The sequence below is a fragment of the Oreochromis aureus genome, linkage group 6 (assembly GCF_013358895.1).
Source record: "Oreochromis aureus strain Israel breed Guangdong linkage group 6, ZZ_aureus, whole genome shotgun sequence".
Lineage (NCBI taxonomy): Eukaryota > Metazoa > Chordata > Actinopteri > Cichliformes > Cichlidae > Oreochromis > Oreochromis aureus.
Window position 1 is genome coordinate 37,428,525 of NC_052947.1, and position 18,075 is coordinate 37,446,599.

Below are 18,075 nucleotides of genomic sequence, written 5' to 3' on the forward strand. Positions count from 1 at the left end.
AAAGAAGCAGTTCCAAGCACATCAGTTTTCATTTGAAAAATATAAAACTTTAATAAAGGCTACATCTCTCAATAATTACAATAATTATAGGTCCATGTAAATCTTTAAATGAAACTCTTTATATAATGTATAATTTACAGTTTAGATAGAATGAACCAAAACAACAAAAAAAAGGCTGTGGTGTAAAAACAAAACACAAATACATGATTACAAGATATTAAAAGCATAAAAATATCTTTTCAACATAAAACCCTTCTGAAAACCAAGGGATATATATTAAAACCCTGAAACAGGGTAGCACATGGTATGGCATCCATGTAGGCACAGGTGCTGTACTCATAAAACACCAGCGATCGTGTGTTTGTACGTGTTTTGTTTGTGTATGCGTGCATCACATGTGTCGGTATCCATACTTCAGAATGCATAATTACAATGTATACAGGAGCTCTGCTATATACGGTGTTATTGTAACAACATTCAAAAGATATTGGAGCCATAATTCTTCAACGTTCACTTTTTTTTTTGTCTTTTTTTTGTGTTTTTTGACACGCTAGCTGAACTCCTCAAAGAAGTCGTTCTTGGTGACCCAAACTGGTTCTCGTTAGCACAAGTTATTTTGGTGTGGGGGCTGTAAACACTGCCATTATTAGGTGGTGCAACTTGTGCTCCGGGTCTCGTCTCTGTGTGTAATCTACAACGGTTTCTACCCCCCATCCCTGTGCAATGCCTGGTTTACAAACAAAGGCACAAAAAAAAAGATTGAACTTTGCCGCTCGAGACAAAGCGAAAAGGAGGGGGAGGGAGGGAGGCCGAGAGGACGAGGGAGAGGAAATGCTAGTGTGACAAACTTGCTTATTATAAACTATCAGCAGCATATAAGACTGGGATTGACCATTAGAAGAGTGGAGAGAGTGCGCCTCGGACAAGACCACCGCTAAGTTTGGGTCAGACGTGGCTACAAGGCTATAGGAAATGCTAGGCTAGCGTCACGTCCTCTGTGTAACTTAAAACACTAAACTATATCACCACAGTATTCTCCCAACATTCAAAGCAGCTTACCCATTGGCTGTAAAAAGGGAAGGTGAGGAACACAGGTTTAAGAAGACTCGGGGGAGAGGACAACAGGGGGAAGGTCATTTTCAATAAATACTTAATAAAAACTTTCAACTCATGACAAAAAGCATCTATATATATAATACATGTATATATACATATATGCATGTATGTATATGCACACGTATGGACGTTTTTGTAACGATGTTGGAGTGTAATGTTAAGAGCAGGTCGGTGGCGCTGCGTATTCACCTCCTGCAAGTCCATCAGTCTGTCACACATCACAAGACAACAGTCATCTACATCTTCAGTGGTTATATTCAAGAAGAGGCGGGGTCTCGCGCCCACCACTGGCCTCCGGTCATCATCGTCATCCTTGGATTGGTCTGTCATTCCCTTGTGTTTCTAAGGCTGATTGGTTGAGAAAGTCGGGGAGGGGCAGCGCCTCCTCTGTGTTCGGCATACTTCATTGGCTCGTCTTCCTTCAATCGCTCCTCTTGTGCTGGATATATTAACTCTGTTTAGCTTAATATTAAGAAAAAGAAACAAACAAAAAAAACAAACAAAACAAAGGAGTCCAGAGTGTTCTTGTAAATTACAGTCTCTTGCTCAAGTGATTTAGCTTTTGGTTGGGCGGGGGGAAGGGCATTAGTTGGTTGGCACAAAGTGGCCTTTAGTCCATCCTCTCCACCTTGCCCAGGACCTTGCCCTCATACATGGGCAACACAGTGGCATCCTCCCACACCTCCTCGAACACTGCACCGCACTCAAACTCATCACTCGCCTTCTTGAAGTAGTACCTGAGGAGGGAAAAACAAAAAAGAGAGGTTTGTGATTAGAAAACGTGGAGCGTAGGTGAGAACTCAAACAAAACCTGACAGAGTGGCAGCAGGAGTGCATCTGATGTATTTCATCGCGTTTTAAAGCGCTTTGAGGCACCTACACGACTACTTACATATACACGCTCGCGCACAACTCCCTTTAGTCCAAATCAAACACAGACACACACACTCTGAGAGCCAGAAATGGATCCTGCTCAAAACAACTTAGTCATAGCCTTCAATGCCATCCCTGCTCACTTCAAAGGTAGAGCCTGACTCCACATCACACCGCTGCGCAAACAGAGTTGAACCCTCCGTTTACACACTCCCTGTGATAATTCAAGCTGCTAGAAAAAGCCTGTTTGTGTGCGTGTTCATCTATGTGTGCTCATCCACTTGTTCATCCTGACTGCTAGCCATTCTGCAGATGCCTTTCTGTCCTGTAAGGTCTTATTAAAGTTGAAGGGTTAATTAGAGGCTGTCTTAAGGCCCCCTCTAGCTTCTCTCTCTCTCTTTTTCTCTCTTCTTCAGTGCCTTCCCTCCCTCTCTGTGTCTCCATGGCTTATAATTGGGCTGGCTGTCAAATGAAGGGCATTTCTGTCACACAGGTTGACATTTCAGGTGCCCGAGAGTCTGCTTGTGACTGCAAGACTGCGCTCTGCTGTCTGCACATAAACACACACATGTACTATGTTTCTCTGTTACGCACACACACTTCGGGCAGCTTTCCGATCACCAGCCGAGAACAGAGGAAAAAAGAGGCAACAGGAAGGGAAGAAAGCAGGGGGAAGCAGAGCGGAGGCCTTCCCCGGCTCGGTGAGTGGGTGTGATGGGTTGGATGCGTGCCAAGTCTGAGGGGCTTTACCCCAGAAGGGGGAGGGAGGGTGGCGACTGCTCAGACGGGCTCCTGGAGGTCAAGGGGTCACCTAGCTAACCCACTCTTCTTCTTCTCTCAAGCAGAGATAACTCACAGGGTATAGCTTGGTTCCAGTGACTGTGAAGTCTCCTGGAGCTCCTAATGATTTCTCCTCTCTACTTTAAACCCAGCAAAAGATCAGCAGGAGGGGATATAATGATAAGCTTTGTAATGGAAAAATGCCTCATTTTGCCCATGTGTGCCTGCGTTCAGAGTATAAAAAAGGAGAAAAAAGGGGGAAACGGCTCACTGTTTTATGAGCTCCGCTTAGAGTCATTCAAATAACACATGTACAGAGGGGCGTACAAAAATGTACACATGTAGCCGTATTTTCCATGTTGATTGTTACACACAAATAAAAGAGAGAGGGGCCCGCTTTATCACAGCTGCAAAACTTAAAACTGTACTACAGCGTGCAGAGGTGCGACAGCAGCGATATAGTTTTCTTTAATCATCTGACATTTATGCACACTTTTCCTCTGTTGATTTAACTTTCTGGTTTAATACGTTGTTTCATTCCTAGCTCTCGAAGCGTGTTACCCTTTTTTTTAAATTATTAATAGAAGAAAACGCTACATTTTCACTCACAAATAGTTCAAAGTCATCACTTTGTTGCAGAGAGTGAGACAGAGAGACACAGGAGTCTTTCCATTGGAACATGTTTTATGTGGCAGGATTTTTCTCTCTTCACAACATCTGGCACCAATATCGTCTGGCAGAGCTGCGGCGTACTGTTCTCAGCTGTACTGCTGCCATGTCCAAATTAACCAACTCCACACATTCTGCTGCCATTGAAGCCAGACGCTTCATCCCCACCTCCCCCCCTTTTCACTCGCTAGCTGAAGAGTTATGGGATAGCAGGGGTGCAACAACTTGTGTTTTGCAGGCCTTCTTCTTCTCTCTTGCCTAACAAGCAGATGTGACTAAAACCTGATGTTGATGTCACCGGCATGCAAGGCTACATTTGTTTTCAGAGGCACTGGAACAACTTTTTTGATAAATTACTGTGAACCCCTGATTCAGATTTTTTTTTAACTGTCTATTACTTTGGAAACTACCTTAAAAGTTTTCACTATGTGAAGGAATTTCCCCTCATCATTTCACACGGGAGGTATTTCTCCCGCATTAACTGTCATTAGAAGAAGAAGGTGCCTCCAGCATTTGATTCTAATGCCTGATGCAATAGTGTGGAGGAGGAATTTGAGGGCCTTGCAATGGTCTTTGTGCACAAAATAAAATGGCCCAGGCTTCAAAGCCATATTTATTAAGGCTGCCTAAGCATGGAAATCAGTACCAGATGTGAGAAAAAAAAATTGCTGCAGAATATCCCCTCTGCTCCCCTCCCCGATTTTTGTAAGCTTCGAATACAGCAGATCAGTTTCTTTTCAACTATCAGGCTCCAGTATTTCACACTCCCACTTAGCAGACAAGCACATAAAAGCACAATAACAAATGCACATCCAAACACAGATGACTAACCCTGCCGTGACGCTAAACACATCCGAGCATGTATCTGCTAGTGTGATCTGTGCGCACTTTCCAGTGGCGCATGCTTACCGGTAGTTGCCTTTCTTGCTAAGCTGTTCCTTGAAGTGGCCCAGGGTGAGGCAGTGGGTCTTCATCATGCTGCGATAAGGAATTTCCTCGCCACAGAAAAAGTAGGTGACCACCAGCTCCTTAGACCTGAACATGCAAAATCAAAATTGTAAAATTTTAAACTTGCTTGTTTTCAGTTGGCTTTAAAAATCCATCACATTCACTGACAAACATATGAAGGGGGCTGATTATTTTGAAGAACCAGGGGCTATTGGGCAATGTGGGAGAGAGGTAGAATGTCACATCTAATCCTATTTTTCTTTAAGAAAAAAGTTCAAAGACAAAGCAAAGCTGACTTTCTAAGAAGAGAGGAGAATGAAAATCTGAGGGTGAAAACTCATAAATGACAGAATGACAAAATAAGTGACTAATGGTGTTTGGAAAACTAGAAAGTAATTGTGAAAGGAATAAAGACTGAGCTTTAAACAAAGGATTTAGCAAAAGTAGAAATGAAAGAGCTCTTACTCGTCTGCTTGGACTCCAGGGCTGGCTAAAGAGTTGCTTCCCGTGGGGAAGACAGCTGCCGGGTGGTTCCTGTCTCTCTGAAGGTTGCTGGCTCCAGTTGAATGTCTGTGAAAATCACAAGATTAATGACTAATCAATATTCTTCATATAAACACAAAGAAAAGAAACGGGACTTCATTCATAGAGTGTTGTGTTGTAGCAAATCAATCGCACAACTGTTTTGTCTACAAGTTTTCCTACCTTTGTTTTGGTGGCTTGGAAACCTCTTCTAGTCTGCGACAGGCTTCTTCTAGCTGTGCCAGGGTGTTGGGAGGGGGTAGGGGTGGCATTGCTGGGTCCTGAATGAAAGGGTGGCCTGGGTGATGGCCACGGAGGTGAGCCCCGTTGCCGATGCCACCACCACCCCAAGATGAGGAAGTTCGACCAGGCAGGGTCTTGGAGTCGAGCGGGTTGGACTTCTTCAGGCCTTGAGTGCTGTTAAAACAAAAAAAGGGTCAGTCTCTTGAGCTGAGAACTCAGTGCACTTTTCTAAAGATCATTTTGTGCAAACAGACACTTACCTGTGTGGCTTGTGCTTTCCCTGCCTCTCACTCTCTAGGATCCACTGCCAAACATTCTGAGAGCGGTCGGTGGCAACTAGAGGAAGGCGTGGTGAAGACACGCCCTCATCGGAGGCCTTCACTGGCCGTTTGGACAAAGTGCTGCAGCGACTGGAGGAAGAAGGCAAATTAGGATCAGAGAAAGAGCAGCTCATCACGGGAAAAATTTAAGGGATGGCTTAGAAGTAAAACTCACGCAGGTGTGAAGTCGGAATAATTGGCGCCCCCTTGAGGGCAGAGGCACTGCACACGCTGAGCCGCCTCGGCCTCGATTTGCTCCTTGGTCTTTGGCCCAGCGTGGTGATGGTGAATGTAGTGGTGGTGGATGTGCTTTGTAGACTGCCTGCCTGTCATCAGCACCTTAGAAGCCCCAGGATAAGCACCAAAGAAGGGCCCGTGGCCAGATGACACCACAGCACCCGTCCGGTCTGGCGAGCGTGAGCGCGGCGAGTGGCGAACCACTCCTGGTGACTGGCAGCCAGGTGTCTTGAGGACACGTGAAAGATGCTCGTCTAGGATAGCTTGAGGATCTTCCTCACATTGGCTCGCAGATGGGAGCAGGGGGTGTTGGAGGGAGGTGCTGCTGATAAGGTCGTTGCCCTCCTCCCTTTCCTCCTCCTGGACAATGAAAAGAGAATTTTTTTACAATTTAAAGCAATTGACAAAACATTCATACAGCCACATGTGGGAAATGCAGCCAGCAGAGAAATTCATGTCTCAGCTTACACCAACTTATATCTATCGTTCTCTGAAGTCAGTGAGAGCAAACGCCTGGATAACTTGATTTGAGTTTCCTTTTTGCCGTACTGTTATCTTCGCTAACAGGCTTTGGGTGCGCTTCATCTATAATGCAGAGTGTGCCTGTGCTGCACAAAGAGACTGGCACTACACTATTCAGCAAACGTGCCACTGGAGAGTAACTAAGTACTAACTATTTGAAGGAACTTCAAGTGTGTCTAGAAACATAAGTTTGAAAGTTCCTCCAGATGAAATGGGGGAGGACATGGAGGAAAAGCGAAGTAGCAACTAAACCAAGACAGACTTTAAATCCCTTGGTCTGTACCCCGTTCTTCAACATGCTCAAACTGGAGTAAAGGCTTTTGTAGTGCAGCACAGAACCACTGCCTGAGCTAACTTGGATACAAGATAGAATTTCCAAATAGCAACCATTACTAACTGGAAGTAAGTGGAAGTGTCAGACTACTGAAGGGGGGGAGAGAGCATCCATACCTCCTGGATCTGCTGCAGCCTCTCCTCCAGTGAGCTCATAGTCTCCTGCTCTCGCTTTAGCTTCTCCAGCCGGGCGATGAGTTGGGCAGCGAAGGCCGAGGGCTCAACGGGGGTCATCTCTTTAGGCAGCCGGTGTGTCCTCTGCAGGGTACACAAGAGAGAGAAGAGGACACTTTAAAGTGTGTGCTAGTGTAACTACTTAGTGTTTCTGATGGATGCAATATGGTGCATTAATCCACTGCCCTTGCCCTAATCCTATCTTGTTCCAAAAATCCTGCTACTATTCCAAAGGCCTAATCCACATGCCCTTGCCCTCGAGCTAACCTGAACCTTCTCCGCTGCCCATCCCTCCCTAGATCTTCTCATGCCCAGTGCCCTTGGCAGTGCCAGGCTGCTGGGCGAGGGGGAGAGAAAGGGGTAGCAATGGCGGGGTAGCAGTTGGTCTCGCTCGGAGGGGAGGCCCCCTGCCTGCACCCTCTGTAGCCCGACCAAGCCATCAGCTAGGCAGCCTCTGAAGTCAGCACACTTCAAAGGGCCCTTGTCAAACATCAAACGCACACTAGGGGTGGGAGGGACATGCAGCTTTAAATCTCCGAATAAAAGCCAGATATCGACAGAGAAGAGAGAACGAGGAGAGAGGGGAAGAAAAGGGAGAGGGGACAAAATTAACAGCGAGAAAAAAGAAGAGGATTGAGACGTACATTCGTGAAGTGGCAATGGTGGCAGAGAGAGAGAGGGAGAGCGCGAGACAGAGAAGGAGGGAAAAGAGGGAGGGAGAGGATAGAGGAGTCAAATACTGGGAAGATCTGAGGGGAAGTAGTAATTTATTTCCCGGCTGCATGCAGGGCAGCTCAGAGGTACTCTAGTCACATTATCCTCCTTTTTCTTTAACTATATGCGCCGGCTTCTCTCTCTCCCTTTCTTACTTTTTTGTTATTTGGCACACTGGCTTTCTTGATTTTGACTCTTTTTTTGTTGTTCCTCTCATCTCTTTGTAGACACGATGAAGGGAAGAAGAAGAAAGGCAAGCGGAGCTGCTGGCAAAGGAGCGCCAGCCCTGCACGGGGCCCCCGCTGCCTGGGGCTGGTGCATCATGGGAGACAGAGCCATCTCCAAATCAGGAGGGAGACATTAAAGGAGTGCAAGTGGGAAAGGAAAAGAGAGAGACTGAGAGAGAAAAAAGACAGAGAGGAAGAGAGAAAAGTGTGTGTGTGTGTGTGTGGGGGGGGGGACATTACTGTCAAATGCATGCACAAACACACACACACACACATACACCTGTGTTTGGATATGAAGACAAAAGAATTTAATATTTATTTTCTTGCCTCTCCTAACCTGTGTCAATCTGTTTTGACCCAGTTCCTTAAACCTTTTCACAACAACTTCAGAAGGTCAAAAAAATATATCTTGAATTCAAGGAGCATACACAACCTGACCCAAATACTGATGTGACAAGATGGGAATACAGCAAACTGGAACTGAATAGTGATGTGTCTCCTATTCATGTGCTGGAATTTAAATAGTAGTTTCAATAGTCGTACAGTTATTACTATTCCAGAAAACATACAACACTATCAGCTTTGTGACCTACAGTGACAGAGATGTGACAGCGTTTACATTAACAGCCCCAGAGAAGTGACTTTAGACGGGGGAAGAAGGGGGATTTGAAACAGCAGAAGAAGAAGCAAAGTAATAGGCAAACCCAGCCTTTCATTTACCCGCCTTTAATGTGAAACTAGCGAGGGAATGAAATATAGTATTCTGTCACAACGCGAGCTCTGAAAATAAATACATAAATAAAGTGCAACTCCTTGAGGGGATTAGGACCCAGTTGTCTGTCAGTTGTGTAAAAGTTTGAGTTCACCAGATTACGAAAAAAGAAACACTAAGACAGGAAGCGAAACTTAAGGAAGTAGGACTTACTGGAAAGTGGGGTAGCGTAACCTGGCCATTGATCTTGACGCTGCGGTGCATCTCTCGCTGAAGCTGCTTCTTGGTACCCAGCTTGTAAGGAGGGATTCCATCTCTGTAACACAAAAAGACGGCATACATTTACATTAACGAATAAAAGACAATGAAGACCACATGAAATGACCTTATTTTGAAGTCGCTGACTACAATCATCCACCCGGTTTTGGATAGTTTGCCGATACTCATCACACATGTCACACTACCTCTACATTAACCACTGGTGCATTAGCACTATTAGCCGTCTTTGCAAAGGAGGGCCATTTGGCAGCAGCTCATCATGGAAGTTACCGACACCACCCAGAAATCACTCACTGGGCAAAGTACTGCTAAATCAAAAGGCCAGGGATCCCTTGAAGCCAAGACAAATAAAAAACACATAACAAAACACACCAGGACAATGGCAGGGATATGCAAAACATCTCACTGTAGGCTTCAAAAGAAGAGCCCCACTGATAAGATTACATTGGCTCGTGTCAGCCCTGACTGTGGTTATTCAAAAAGCAAAACAATTATCACCAAACTGAGCAACTGGTTAAGAGTCAGAAAGTACATCAGACTAAAGCAGCCTAGCAAAAACTGTGATATATTAACATGAAAATAAAGATAGAGCCAGGAATGCTAGAAGTCTCGGGACAATTAGGCATTTATTCTGGGAATCTCATTCTCCGTTTTTCATTCTGTCTGCTTTTCCAGTCAGTTGCCACTTAAGCTGGGCCAATTATCTTGGCCGTTTTGGCTGCTCAGAAGTGCCTGACCTAGCCCAAACGCTACTTTTTCTGCTGCCTCTTTGAAATCTCACACTCATGCACATATGCACCCGCTGCCATCTTCGTTTGGCAAGCGCTCTGCTGTGAGCCTCTGATCTCAGCAACATCAAAAGGCTGGTTTGTAAGATAAGGTAATGTTTGAAGTTGGTGCTGCAGCATTCCCCAGCGTCCAAGTAAATCCATAAATAAGATATAAGCAAAAAGAGAAGAAAAAAATCCCCCTCCCACCCCATCTTCCACCCCCTTCCAAATCCTTCTCTTCTTGTTCTTTATCTGGGAAATGAGATTCAAATTTGCAGTGTGTCTTTTAACCACTATAAAAGGACACACTAATCAAATTGTTCCCTCGAATGAGAGCCGGGGAGAGACAAGAGCTCAGGACAAGAATGAGAAAGATCTCTATGTCAAAGACTGTGTAAAGAACTGTTAAAAGGCGATGACTTTGACACATATCCTTGTTCAACAATTAGACATTTTTTTGTATTTCTGAGCAAGATTTTCAGTGTGACATTGTCAAGAAGAGTCAGACAGTGAAGCCAGGCTGCCAATATCACCTGTGTTCCAGCGAACGTCTTGTAAGAGGGGCCTGCTTCCAAAATCAATGCTTCACAAACTGTACCCTTGAGACTACAAGCCATCATCCCTCAAGGCGCAGGAAGAAACACAGGAAACTCTTCAAAAGTAAAACTCAACAGCCCAGAGGAACTCGTGAGCTAACAAGAACCCCCAAATTAGAGGCAAAACATCTCAAACAAAGCTCGCCAACTTCCCCCTCGCTAACTATGTTTTTAACAATCCAAACTGTCCCCACCCCAGCAAACCATGTGATGGCTGAGCGCTTTGTCCAGGTTGGGGAAGAGAAAACATACTCTTTCATGGTTTCATGGGCCCTTACTTTATGGGGATCTCCTATTCAGTTGTGCAAGTCATTTTCAAAGCAGCCAGCCACCCTCTTATCCCGCTAAGCTCCCCTCACCTAACAATAGGCTGAAAGCGATTCAGTTAAGCCCTTTATACTCCGTGCACTTTATTTTCTCACTCCCTTGCACTTCGAGCCTCACCACTCCTGCTATTGGCTCTGGAGAGTGGAGGAGAGAAGCTGTGGAGGGTTGGGAGGTGATTTTTTTTCAGGGGTGTCCCTGCCTGGCCGGGAGGGGGGGGGGGTTCCTTATGTCTTGTCCCAAGGTCTAGAAATGAGTAACCCCTGTGAAAGCCTCGCAGACACATGATCTCAGCACGCCACAGAGGCCAGTGGCAGGAAACCGACCCACCATGTGAGTAAGCCTTCTTTCATTTGGTGCCAACATTTTTCAATGAGTTTGTCTTGAGGCCCGAATGGCCATTTCCCTCCCCCTCTCCTTCAGCTCTTCAAAGGGAAAAAGCGATTAGATAATATAAAAAAACAAGTCTGTTGTGGCAGAAGGGTGGGTGGGATGGATACATATCAACTTTGAGGAAAATGAGGCAACACCCCCACCCACATCAAGACGCTCTCATTTTTTTCCTCTCCTCTCTACAGCCTGTAACACATCAGAATAAACTTCAAAAGGTCTTCAGACATAATGACTTTCCCAGAGTTATCTCCCTGGAGGCCACAGCAACAACTGCACATTAATAGAATTACCTGGAGTCAATCATAGAGGATAATTGAAATACATTACAGACCATTATTTTGCAACAGTGCAGTCCCCTGGCCCCAAGAAAAGCTGATTCTGTTGAAGTACAAGGCCAAATATTTTTCTTCACACCCCTACACTTTTTCCTGGAAAGTTGATGAGTGAAATCTGGACCAGGCACGTTCAGATACTGGTGGAAATAAGAAAATTCCCAGACCTTTGGCCACTGTGAGTTGAAAGGAAATGAGCTTTTTGAAGCTGCTACATCTCCAGAGCCAGCTGGGTTTCAAATGAAACTGATCGGGTTTTGATTCCAATTTTTTTTTAAATGCAAACACTTACACACTGCTGTCTGTCATCGACATGGAATCATCTGTTGTGGCATCGCTGGAGATCTCGCTGTCGTTGGCACTGGTGGCAGGGGCAAAAATGTAGCCAGAGTTCACAAAGTACGGGCTGGCAGGGTCTCCTCGACGGTGGGACCTGTGAATGATCCGGGAAAACATTTGCCTAGAGTTACTGTGATATCTCTAGGTATCAAATCAATACAGCTAAAAAAGGTGACACACTTGGGTTATGGGGGGGGGTGTTTATTTGCTGTTTCCTGCTGTTGTTTGTTATATCATATTTATAAAAATGATTTGCGTCTGCTTGGACTTTGTCTTGCCGTCTTTCTCTGCAGATATCTCCGAGTCACTTTACTGAGAGTTTGGGGCCTGAGGAATGTGACAACAGTGCAATAGATGGAGCTGTAAGTCCTCTTTTTTCTTGCTTTGTCTAGTATCACTCTCTCTTTCATGTTTTGCCTCCCTAAAACACAAGCATTCAGTGTTGGGGGGTGGTTATGGTTGGAGTGGGTGAAATGAGGAGCCGTGCTGTGTGTGAATGAACACCAGCGTTTCCCTTCTTTCTCTCTCCTCTGCTATCCCTCCACTCTTTCGTGTGGGCCACACTCCTGCTCTTTTCCACTTTGAAACTCCACTCTCGTTCCTTGGAGTGTTTTCTCCTCCATACTCTCCCTCTTTTATCTCTCTCTTTCTCTCTCTCGGTATCATCCAGTCTGGGGCCCCTCCTCTACCAACTCTCCCCTGCTTTCCTTTCTAAAGTCTCTCTCTTTCTGTCTTTTTACTCTCTCCTGCTGTGTTGCATTCCTGTTCCACTAGTGAAGGGGGTGGACAAGGAAGAAGGAGGGAAGAAGAGGGAGGGGGAACGAGCTTTAGAGAGGGAGTGAGAAGGAGAGAGGGAAAGGGGGAAGGAGGGCCCCTTTCTTTATGAGAATGCCTTCTGCCGGCAGTGCTGAGGAGAACCCCAGCATGACTAAAGCCGTAGGCCCCAAGCACAAACCTGACCTTTGGAAGGTCCACGCAAAGAGTCAGGTATTTAGCACAGCTGGGCTCTCCTCACCCCCTTCTCTTTCTCCATCTCTTTCTTTCTTTCATGATCCCCCCCTTCCTGTATTCCCCCCTTCCCCTCCTCTTGTCTCTCCATGTCTCCCTCCAAAGCATGCTTAGTCTCTGTCAGACAGATTTTTCTTTTAAAAAGGAGAGATAAAAGTGCTGGGCAGAAAAGAAAGAGGAAGGAAAACACTGACACACACAATCTATGGCAGAGTGGGATTGGTGGTTGAAGCTGCGGAACTGAGCTGAGGATGTTTTTGTTGTTGTGTTTCTGTATCACTTTGGAGTTTAGTGTTGGAGGTTTCTCAAAAAGAAGGGAAAAAAGAATCTGTGCAGTGGCAAAATTAGTTCCACATGTTTGAGATGGAAATTGGTTGACCTAAAGAGATGGCGAGGGGCAGGCAGGGGGAAAGGGGGAGAGCGTGGGTGACGGAAGGGAGAAAGGGGCTCTCTCTCCCCCCTGCTTTTCTTTTAGTGAAAAACAAGAATGCAGGGGATCACACCAGGAGAGCAGGATATGCCCACATGTCAACAAAACCCGTGCTTATTGGTTCCTAACCCAACACGGTCACATCCAAGCAAATGAGCAACTGTGCTAAGATGTTATCTGACATCTGCTCACATGAAGGCTAAAACCCTCGAGGGAGTCCTTAGGTAGACTTATTGCACTTAATCAATTAGTTTTGTACACTGCTATTAAAAAAGTTGGGCTTGAGACAATTTTTATCTCAGCTCATTAAATGTTTAGATAACTTGACAGGAAAAGTATGGATTATCTATAAATTGCACTTTTCCTACCAAACCACAAGACATTGTCAAATCTCTAAGTAATAATTGCATCCAGATGTCAGGACAAAGTAGTTGAGTGGAAAAAAATAAGTACCCTTTGATGGAGGTTCATGCATAAAATCCACTTTTTGAAAATGTTCCTGGCTTGAAAAGATTTCAGCTGTTGGACAATGTGTGGGACGAGCTCTTAAGATAAAAGCACAAATACTTTGCACAAACAGTTCTTTCATCTCTGACCAAGAGAACAATATCTCCGCTTGGCATAAGACTGACTGCACAAGTTCTTTTAACTCTCTATTACCATTTCTATGGATAAATGAGATTTTGTGGCAGTATACACCAGCTCTATGGATTATGGAGCAGAACAAAGAAGGAAAAAAAGCAGAAAAACTTTACAATAGCGCATCATACTGTTTAATGTAGCTGTAACAGTCATGAGGTTTGGTGTCTAAATTCATTCCTGAACCGGAGGAAGGGTTTCAAAGCACAGGAAACTTGAGCAAGCCAGCAGAGGGCTGCCTGCAAGACACCATTTACTTAAAAGGAAGGCTCAGATGCATTGATGTTTTGTACCCACCCCGCCCTTCCACCCCTCCAACCCCTTGACTAACTGCAAGGCAGGAGGGCACAAATATACAGGCATGTTCCTCTGAGACCCTTTGATCAAGTGCCTTTACCTCTCTCGCAGGCATTTGTGAAATACCTGCCACATATTCAGTGTAGTTTAACTAATGAGGGATCATGACCACAGTAAGCAATGCTCAATAAAGCAACAAGCACTGAGAAGTAATTACACAGGCATGCACTTCTAGGTGGGTGCTGCTCTTACCTGCAACTGTTTTCCAGCACTTCAGCTGCTGTCCGGATGGTAGCAGTAGCCCTCAGGTTTTTGGCAGACAGTCCGACCACAGACCCTAACGTTTTTGCCTTCAGGTCGTTACAACTCCATTCCTCTTCTTCCATGAGAGGAGGAAGGTATCCGCACATCAGCTTGAGACTGCCAAGACCGCCGTGGTTCATGTATGCCGCGTTCTCGCAGCCGGTGCGCACGTATTCGAGGTATATGTCAGAGGTCAAAAACATCTGGTATGCATTCTCTTCCATGTTGGACTGAATTTCCGTCTGTGCTTGGTCAAACATGGACGAGTCTATTTGTTGTTTCTTAATACTATCCCTTATGAAGGCCTTGGTGGCCGGTTTCAGTTGCTTGGCGACAATGCTGTTGTTCTCGATGTACCGCTTGAAAATAACTTTGGCAACTCGCAGCGTTTTGGTATCCTTTAAGTCCATTTGCCTGAAGCCGTTGCAGGCGAACCAAAAGTCCAAAGTGTCCACGCAATTCTCCCGCTCCAAAAAGGTCTTAAAGAGGTGAGCGCCGTCTTGGTCGCCCAGGAGAAAATGCAGCGACTTTGTCCACCGGACTAGAGGCGAGTCCGGGGACGCGCTGCCCTCTGGCTCCCCGAGTCCATCCTCGTTCCTCCGCGGTGTGGAGCCGGGAGGTGCGGAGGCGGCGGGGGTATCTTTAACCTTGCTCTGGGCTCTCATTTTGGCAGATCTGCTGGGGTTGTAGCATGACGCCTCTCCCTCTTCCCCCGGTACCGGAGGACGAGGAGCATCTTCTCGGAAGCTACTGCTGATGTGCTCCGTAAGCGCCCTGCTCATGGCTCCAGCTCTGGTTGCCGTGTGAGAGTGCCGTCGTGCCTCCACTGAGCTCCAGCCTAATCCTCCTCACTCTCTAAAAGCAGCGGGGGAGCTTCTCAGCTCCTCTTCACTCTGAAACACAAAGTATTGATCTAATCAAAGCCAGATCCTGCTGAACTTCAAAGAAAGACATCAAGTAAACAGTCCCTTTCAAAAAACCCTCGCCGGGTTCACAGAGAAAGGAAATATGAAAGGCTTTCTTCGTTTCATTTATCTATTTATAATCTAAATGAGAGATCAACTGCAGCCTACATTCTCAACGTGCATTGATCTGCCACATCAAAACACATTTTACAAGAATAATCATCTCACACAGCCTCACTCTTCACCAAACCGTATTCTCACAACTGTGGCTTACACGTGTTTTCCTAACGAGTCCATGTCACAGGCTTCAACTCCAATTTATTCCCAATCTGTTTCGGACGACCGTACTGTACCCTTTGCCTGCATCACGCACACTCGCAGACTCACTTCCACACTTGTCCTCACTATCCAAGAAATGTACAGCCAAACTGCACCTGATCTGCACCACAATGACCTTAAAACGCTGTAATGTGCGAGAGGTAAAAAGCCCCGCGGGAGAATCCGGTCGCCCATGCGTAAATGGAAGCGATCAGTCGTCTAAATATCTAGAAGGTTATTACAGCACATTAATAAAGCCACAGAACCGGTAACGTGTTTAAACTACCAACACAAAAAGAAACACTCAATAGTAGGAGGGGAAAAAACAAAAGAAAAGAAAAACTGTGCCAGAGATTTTAATCGGAGCCTGAGCGTAAAAATGCAGACTACTAAAGCACCGCCACCATAAATGACAAACTGCTAAAAGGCTGTTGCAAGTGCTACACAATCATTTACAGTCTTAACAGCCAGTGTATACACCACGGTGAAACCGACACTAAAATCCAATGGATGAATTAACGAGCGTAAAATAACATACCATCGCAGACAGATCCAAACACAGTGAAACCCGTTAAAAAGTTAAACTGTTACTCCATTTTTTTAGTCGAGACGAATACACTCCAAAAACTCCCCGAACAGTAATCCAGCACAATAGAGATAAAACGTCGTGCTATTTCAAGTCATGCCACATGTGTCCGCAAAACAAGCGCCGTAGTTTAATGTACCCTGTCCCATTCAACAACTGACCTCAGAGTAGGCAGGCTCGGTCCCTATGTAGATCACTGGGGGTGTCAAAATCTGGAGGAGGCAAAAGAGGAGGTTGAGGGGAGGGGGGCTCCGACTGAAGAATACATCCCACTTTTTTTCCCCAGTCAGAAGACGCACCATCCGACAAATATTCGGTTTTTATCTGGGCTACACATTCATACGCGCGCGCGCACACATAAGCTTCTTATCTATCTCACCGTATTTCTCGCCCACAAACAAGAAACATAGCCCGCATTTCTCAACTTCAAAGCTCAGCAGCAGCACATCAAAGCGGCCAAGAGAGGGGGCCTGTGGAACAGCTTTCCTACAACTTACCATCCATGTACCCGAGTAGCCTCTTCGATTAGAAAACGTGAAAGTAAAGTAGTCCCAACAACAGGCTGCGCATATATACAACCAGCCCCGGCTCTGCTCCTTGTCCCGTCACATCGGACAGTTTTTTGTGTTTTTTTTAACCCTTAAATGCGAATAAAAGAGAAGAGCTTTTTTCTCTCTACTTTTCTCCCCAGGTAGTGTTTCAAGAAGTCATGGCAGGCGGTAGAAATCCTCCGGGCTGTTTCTACACCAACTGGGCTAAAGGTTTAACTGTGGACTTCAAAGTAATGAACCGCTGGCCTGGTCCCGGAAGATACATAAAAACCCAGCGCTCCGGCTTCGCAATAATCAACAAAATAAAACAAATAAAAGCGAGTAGGAAGAGGGATAGATAAGTGGGATCGTCTGATAATTTTACCGTGTATTTTGTTCTGCTGCTCTTAATCAGCAGATTTAGCGTTTCGACGTTTATTAAGGCTTAATAAACTTTTCTAGACGGGGACGGGATTTAGTTGTGTGCCAGGACCTTATCAAAGACAAGCAATCTCGAGCCAACTCCCCGAGGCTTTGGAGCTTGAAGTAAGTGATCTGCCGCGCCAATAGCGTTACTCTCACAGTCTGTCTGTTACTACACAAAGTTTCAACAGAAACACAAAGCAAACAAAAGCGATACTTTTGTTGTATGTGGCTCCTTGGAGTGACAGCAGTAGCAGAAGCCATTATAATGAATACTTTTCTGTGCATACTGCTGCAGCCTTTATGTATCACCTGTTGTACAGCAGGATATTTCTTAATTATTCCCGGCAGTTTATGGCACCATTATACTCACAGTTTTTTCCATATTCCGTCTAAATGACAGATTCCCCAGAGTACAGGGAATGACAGTAAATAAGTTATGCTTAAATATGACTTCAAACAATGTCCACGATGATTTAAAACTTGTTCTTTTGGGTTATAGCACTGCTTTGATAATCCCATGGAGTGTAACTGTCAAATAATTTACATATTAGTCACAGGATTTTAGCCACAAAGATGTCAACCTAACACACTTGCCAGTTCCACATTCAGCTAAAATGGCACAGCATGACATTTTGATTGAAATTGGACACAGAGCAAAGGCAAGAGCTGTTCTCTAGTCTTTTAATTCACATGACTTCCCTAATGTCATTGTGACAGAATCTTAAAGAGTGGGTTAGACAGTGATCCAATCCCATGGTACTTCAAAGGCTATATTGTCCCTTTGATGTTGGAAATCAACTTTAAAGGAGAATATAATTATATAAGTCAGAGGATTCAAATTCACAAAACTCTCATGATGGTACAGGACAAGAGAACTAATGAAATCCAACTTCTCTGAGGTCCCCAAGTGGTGATTAATTCATGTTATACATCAGGAAATAAGCATGCTTTGTACCAGATCCCATGTGGATTCACCGTTGTGTATGCATTTCTTTTGTATTTACATTCATTTATGTTCCCGGTTGGCACTACTAATTGCTGAGTAAGATCAGCAACCATAAACCCAAGACAACATATATATAGATATATATGTGTGTGACGATCGAGACATCACCTGCTGTTTTCTGGATGTACAAACCCAATTTCAAAAAAGTTGGGATTTTGTGTAAAACAGGATGCAATGATTTGCAAATCTCACAAACCCAGATTT

General features: G+C 45.1%; 1 protein-coding gene across 4 annotated transcripts; it reads right to left on the bottom strand.

The window, feature by feature from the left end:
• Positions 1-527: 527 nt before the first annotated feature.
• LOC116331491 (axin-2-like) lies at positions 528-16,666 on the bottom strand. 4 transcript variants are annotated; one of them, XM_031754195.2, is made up of 11 exons: positions 16,407-16,666; positions 14,050-14,993; positions 11,377-11,517; positions 8,604-8,706; positions 6,681-6,821; positions 5,647-6,068; positions 5,412-5,561; positions 5,092-5,325; positions 4,852-4,956; positions 4,348-4,473; positions 528-1,853 (listed from the first exon to the last, which is right to left on the bottom strand). In XM_031754195.2, exons 2-11 carry the CDS (start codon positions 14,880-14,882, stop codon positions 1,727-1,729), a joined length of 2,382 nt encoding a protein of 793 aa, XP_031610055.1. In that variant the 5' UTR covers positions 14,883-14,993; positions 16,407-16,666; the 3' UTR covers positions 528-1,726. The 4 variants fall into 4 exon arrangements, with proteins under 4 accessions (XP_031610055.1, XP_031610056.1, XP_031610054.1 ...); XM_031754196.2 differs by lacking the exon at positions 16,407-16,666 and adding an exon at positions 16,071-16,200; XM_031754194.2 differs by lacking the exon at positions 16,407-16,666 and adding an exon at positions 15,862-16,061.
• Between the last annotated feature and the right edge of the window lie 1,409 nt (positions 16,667-18,075).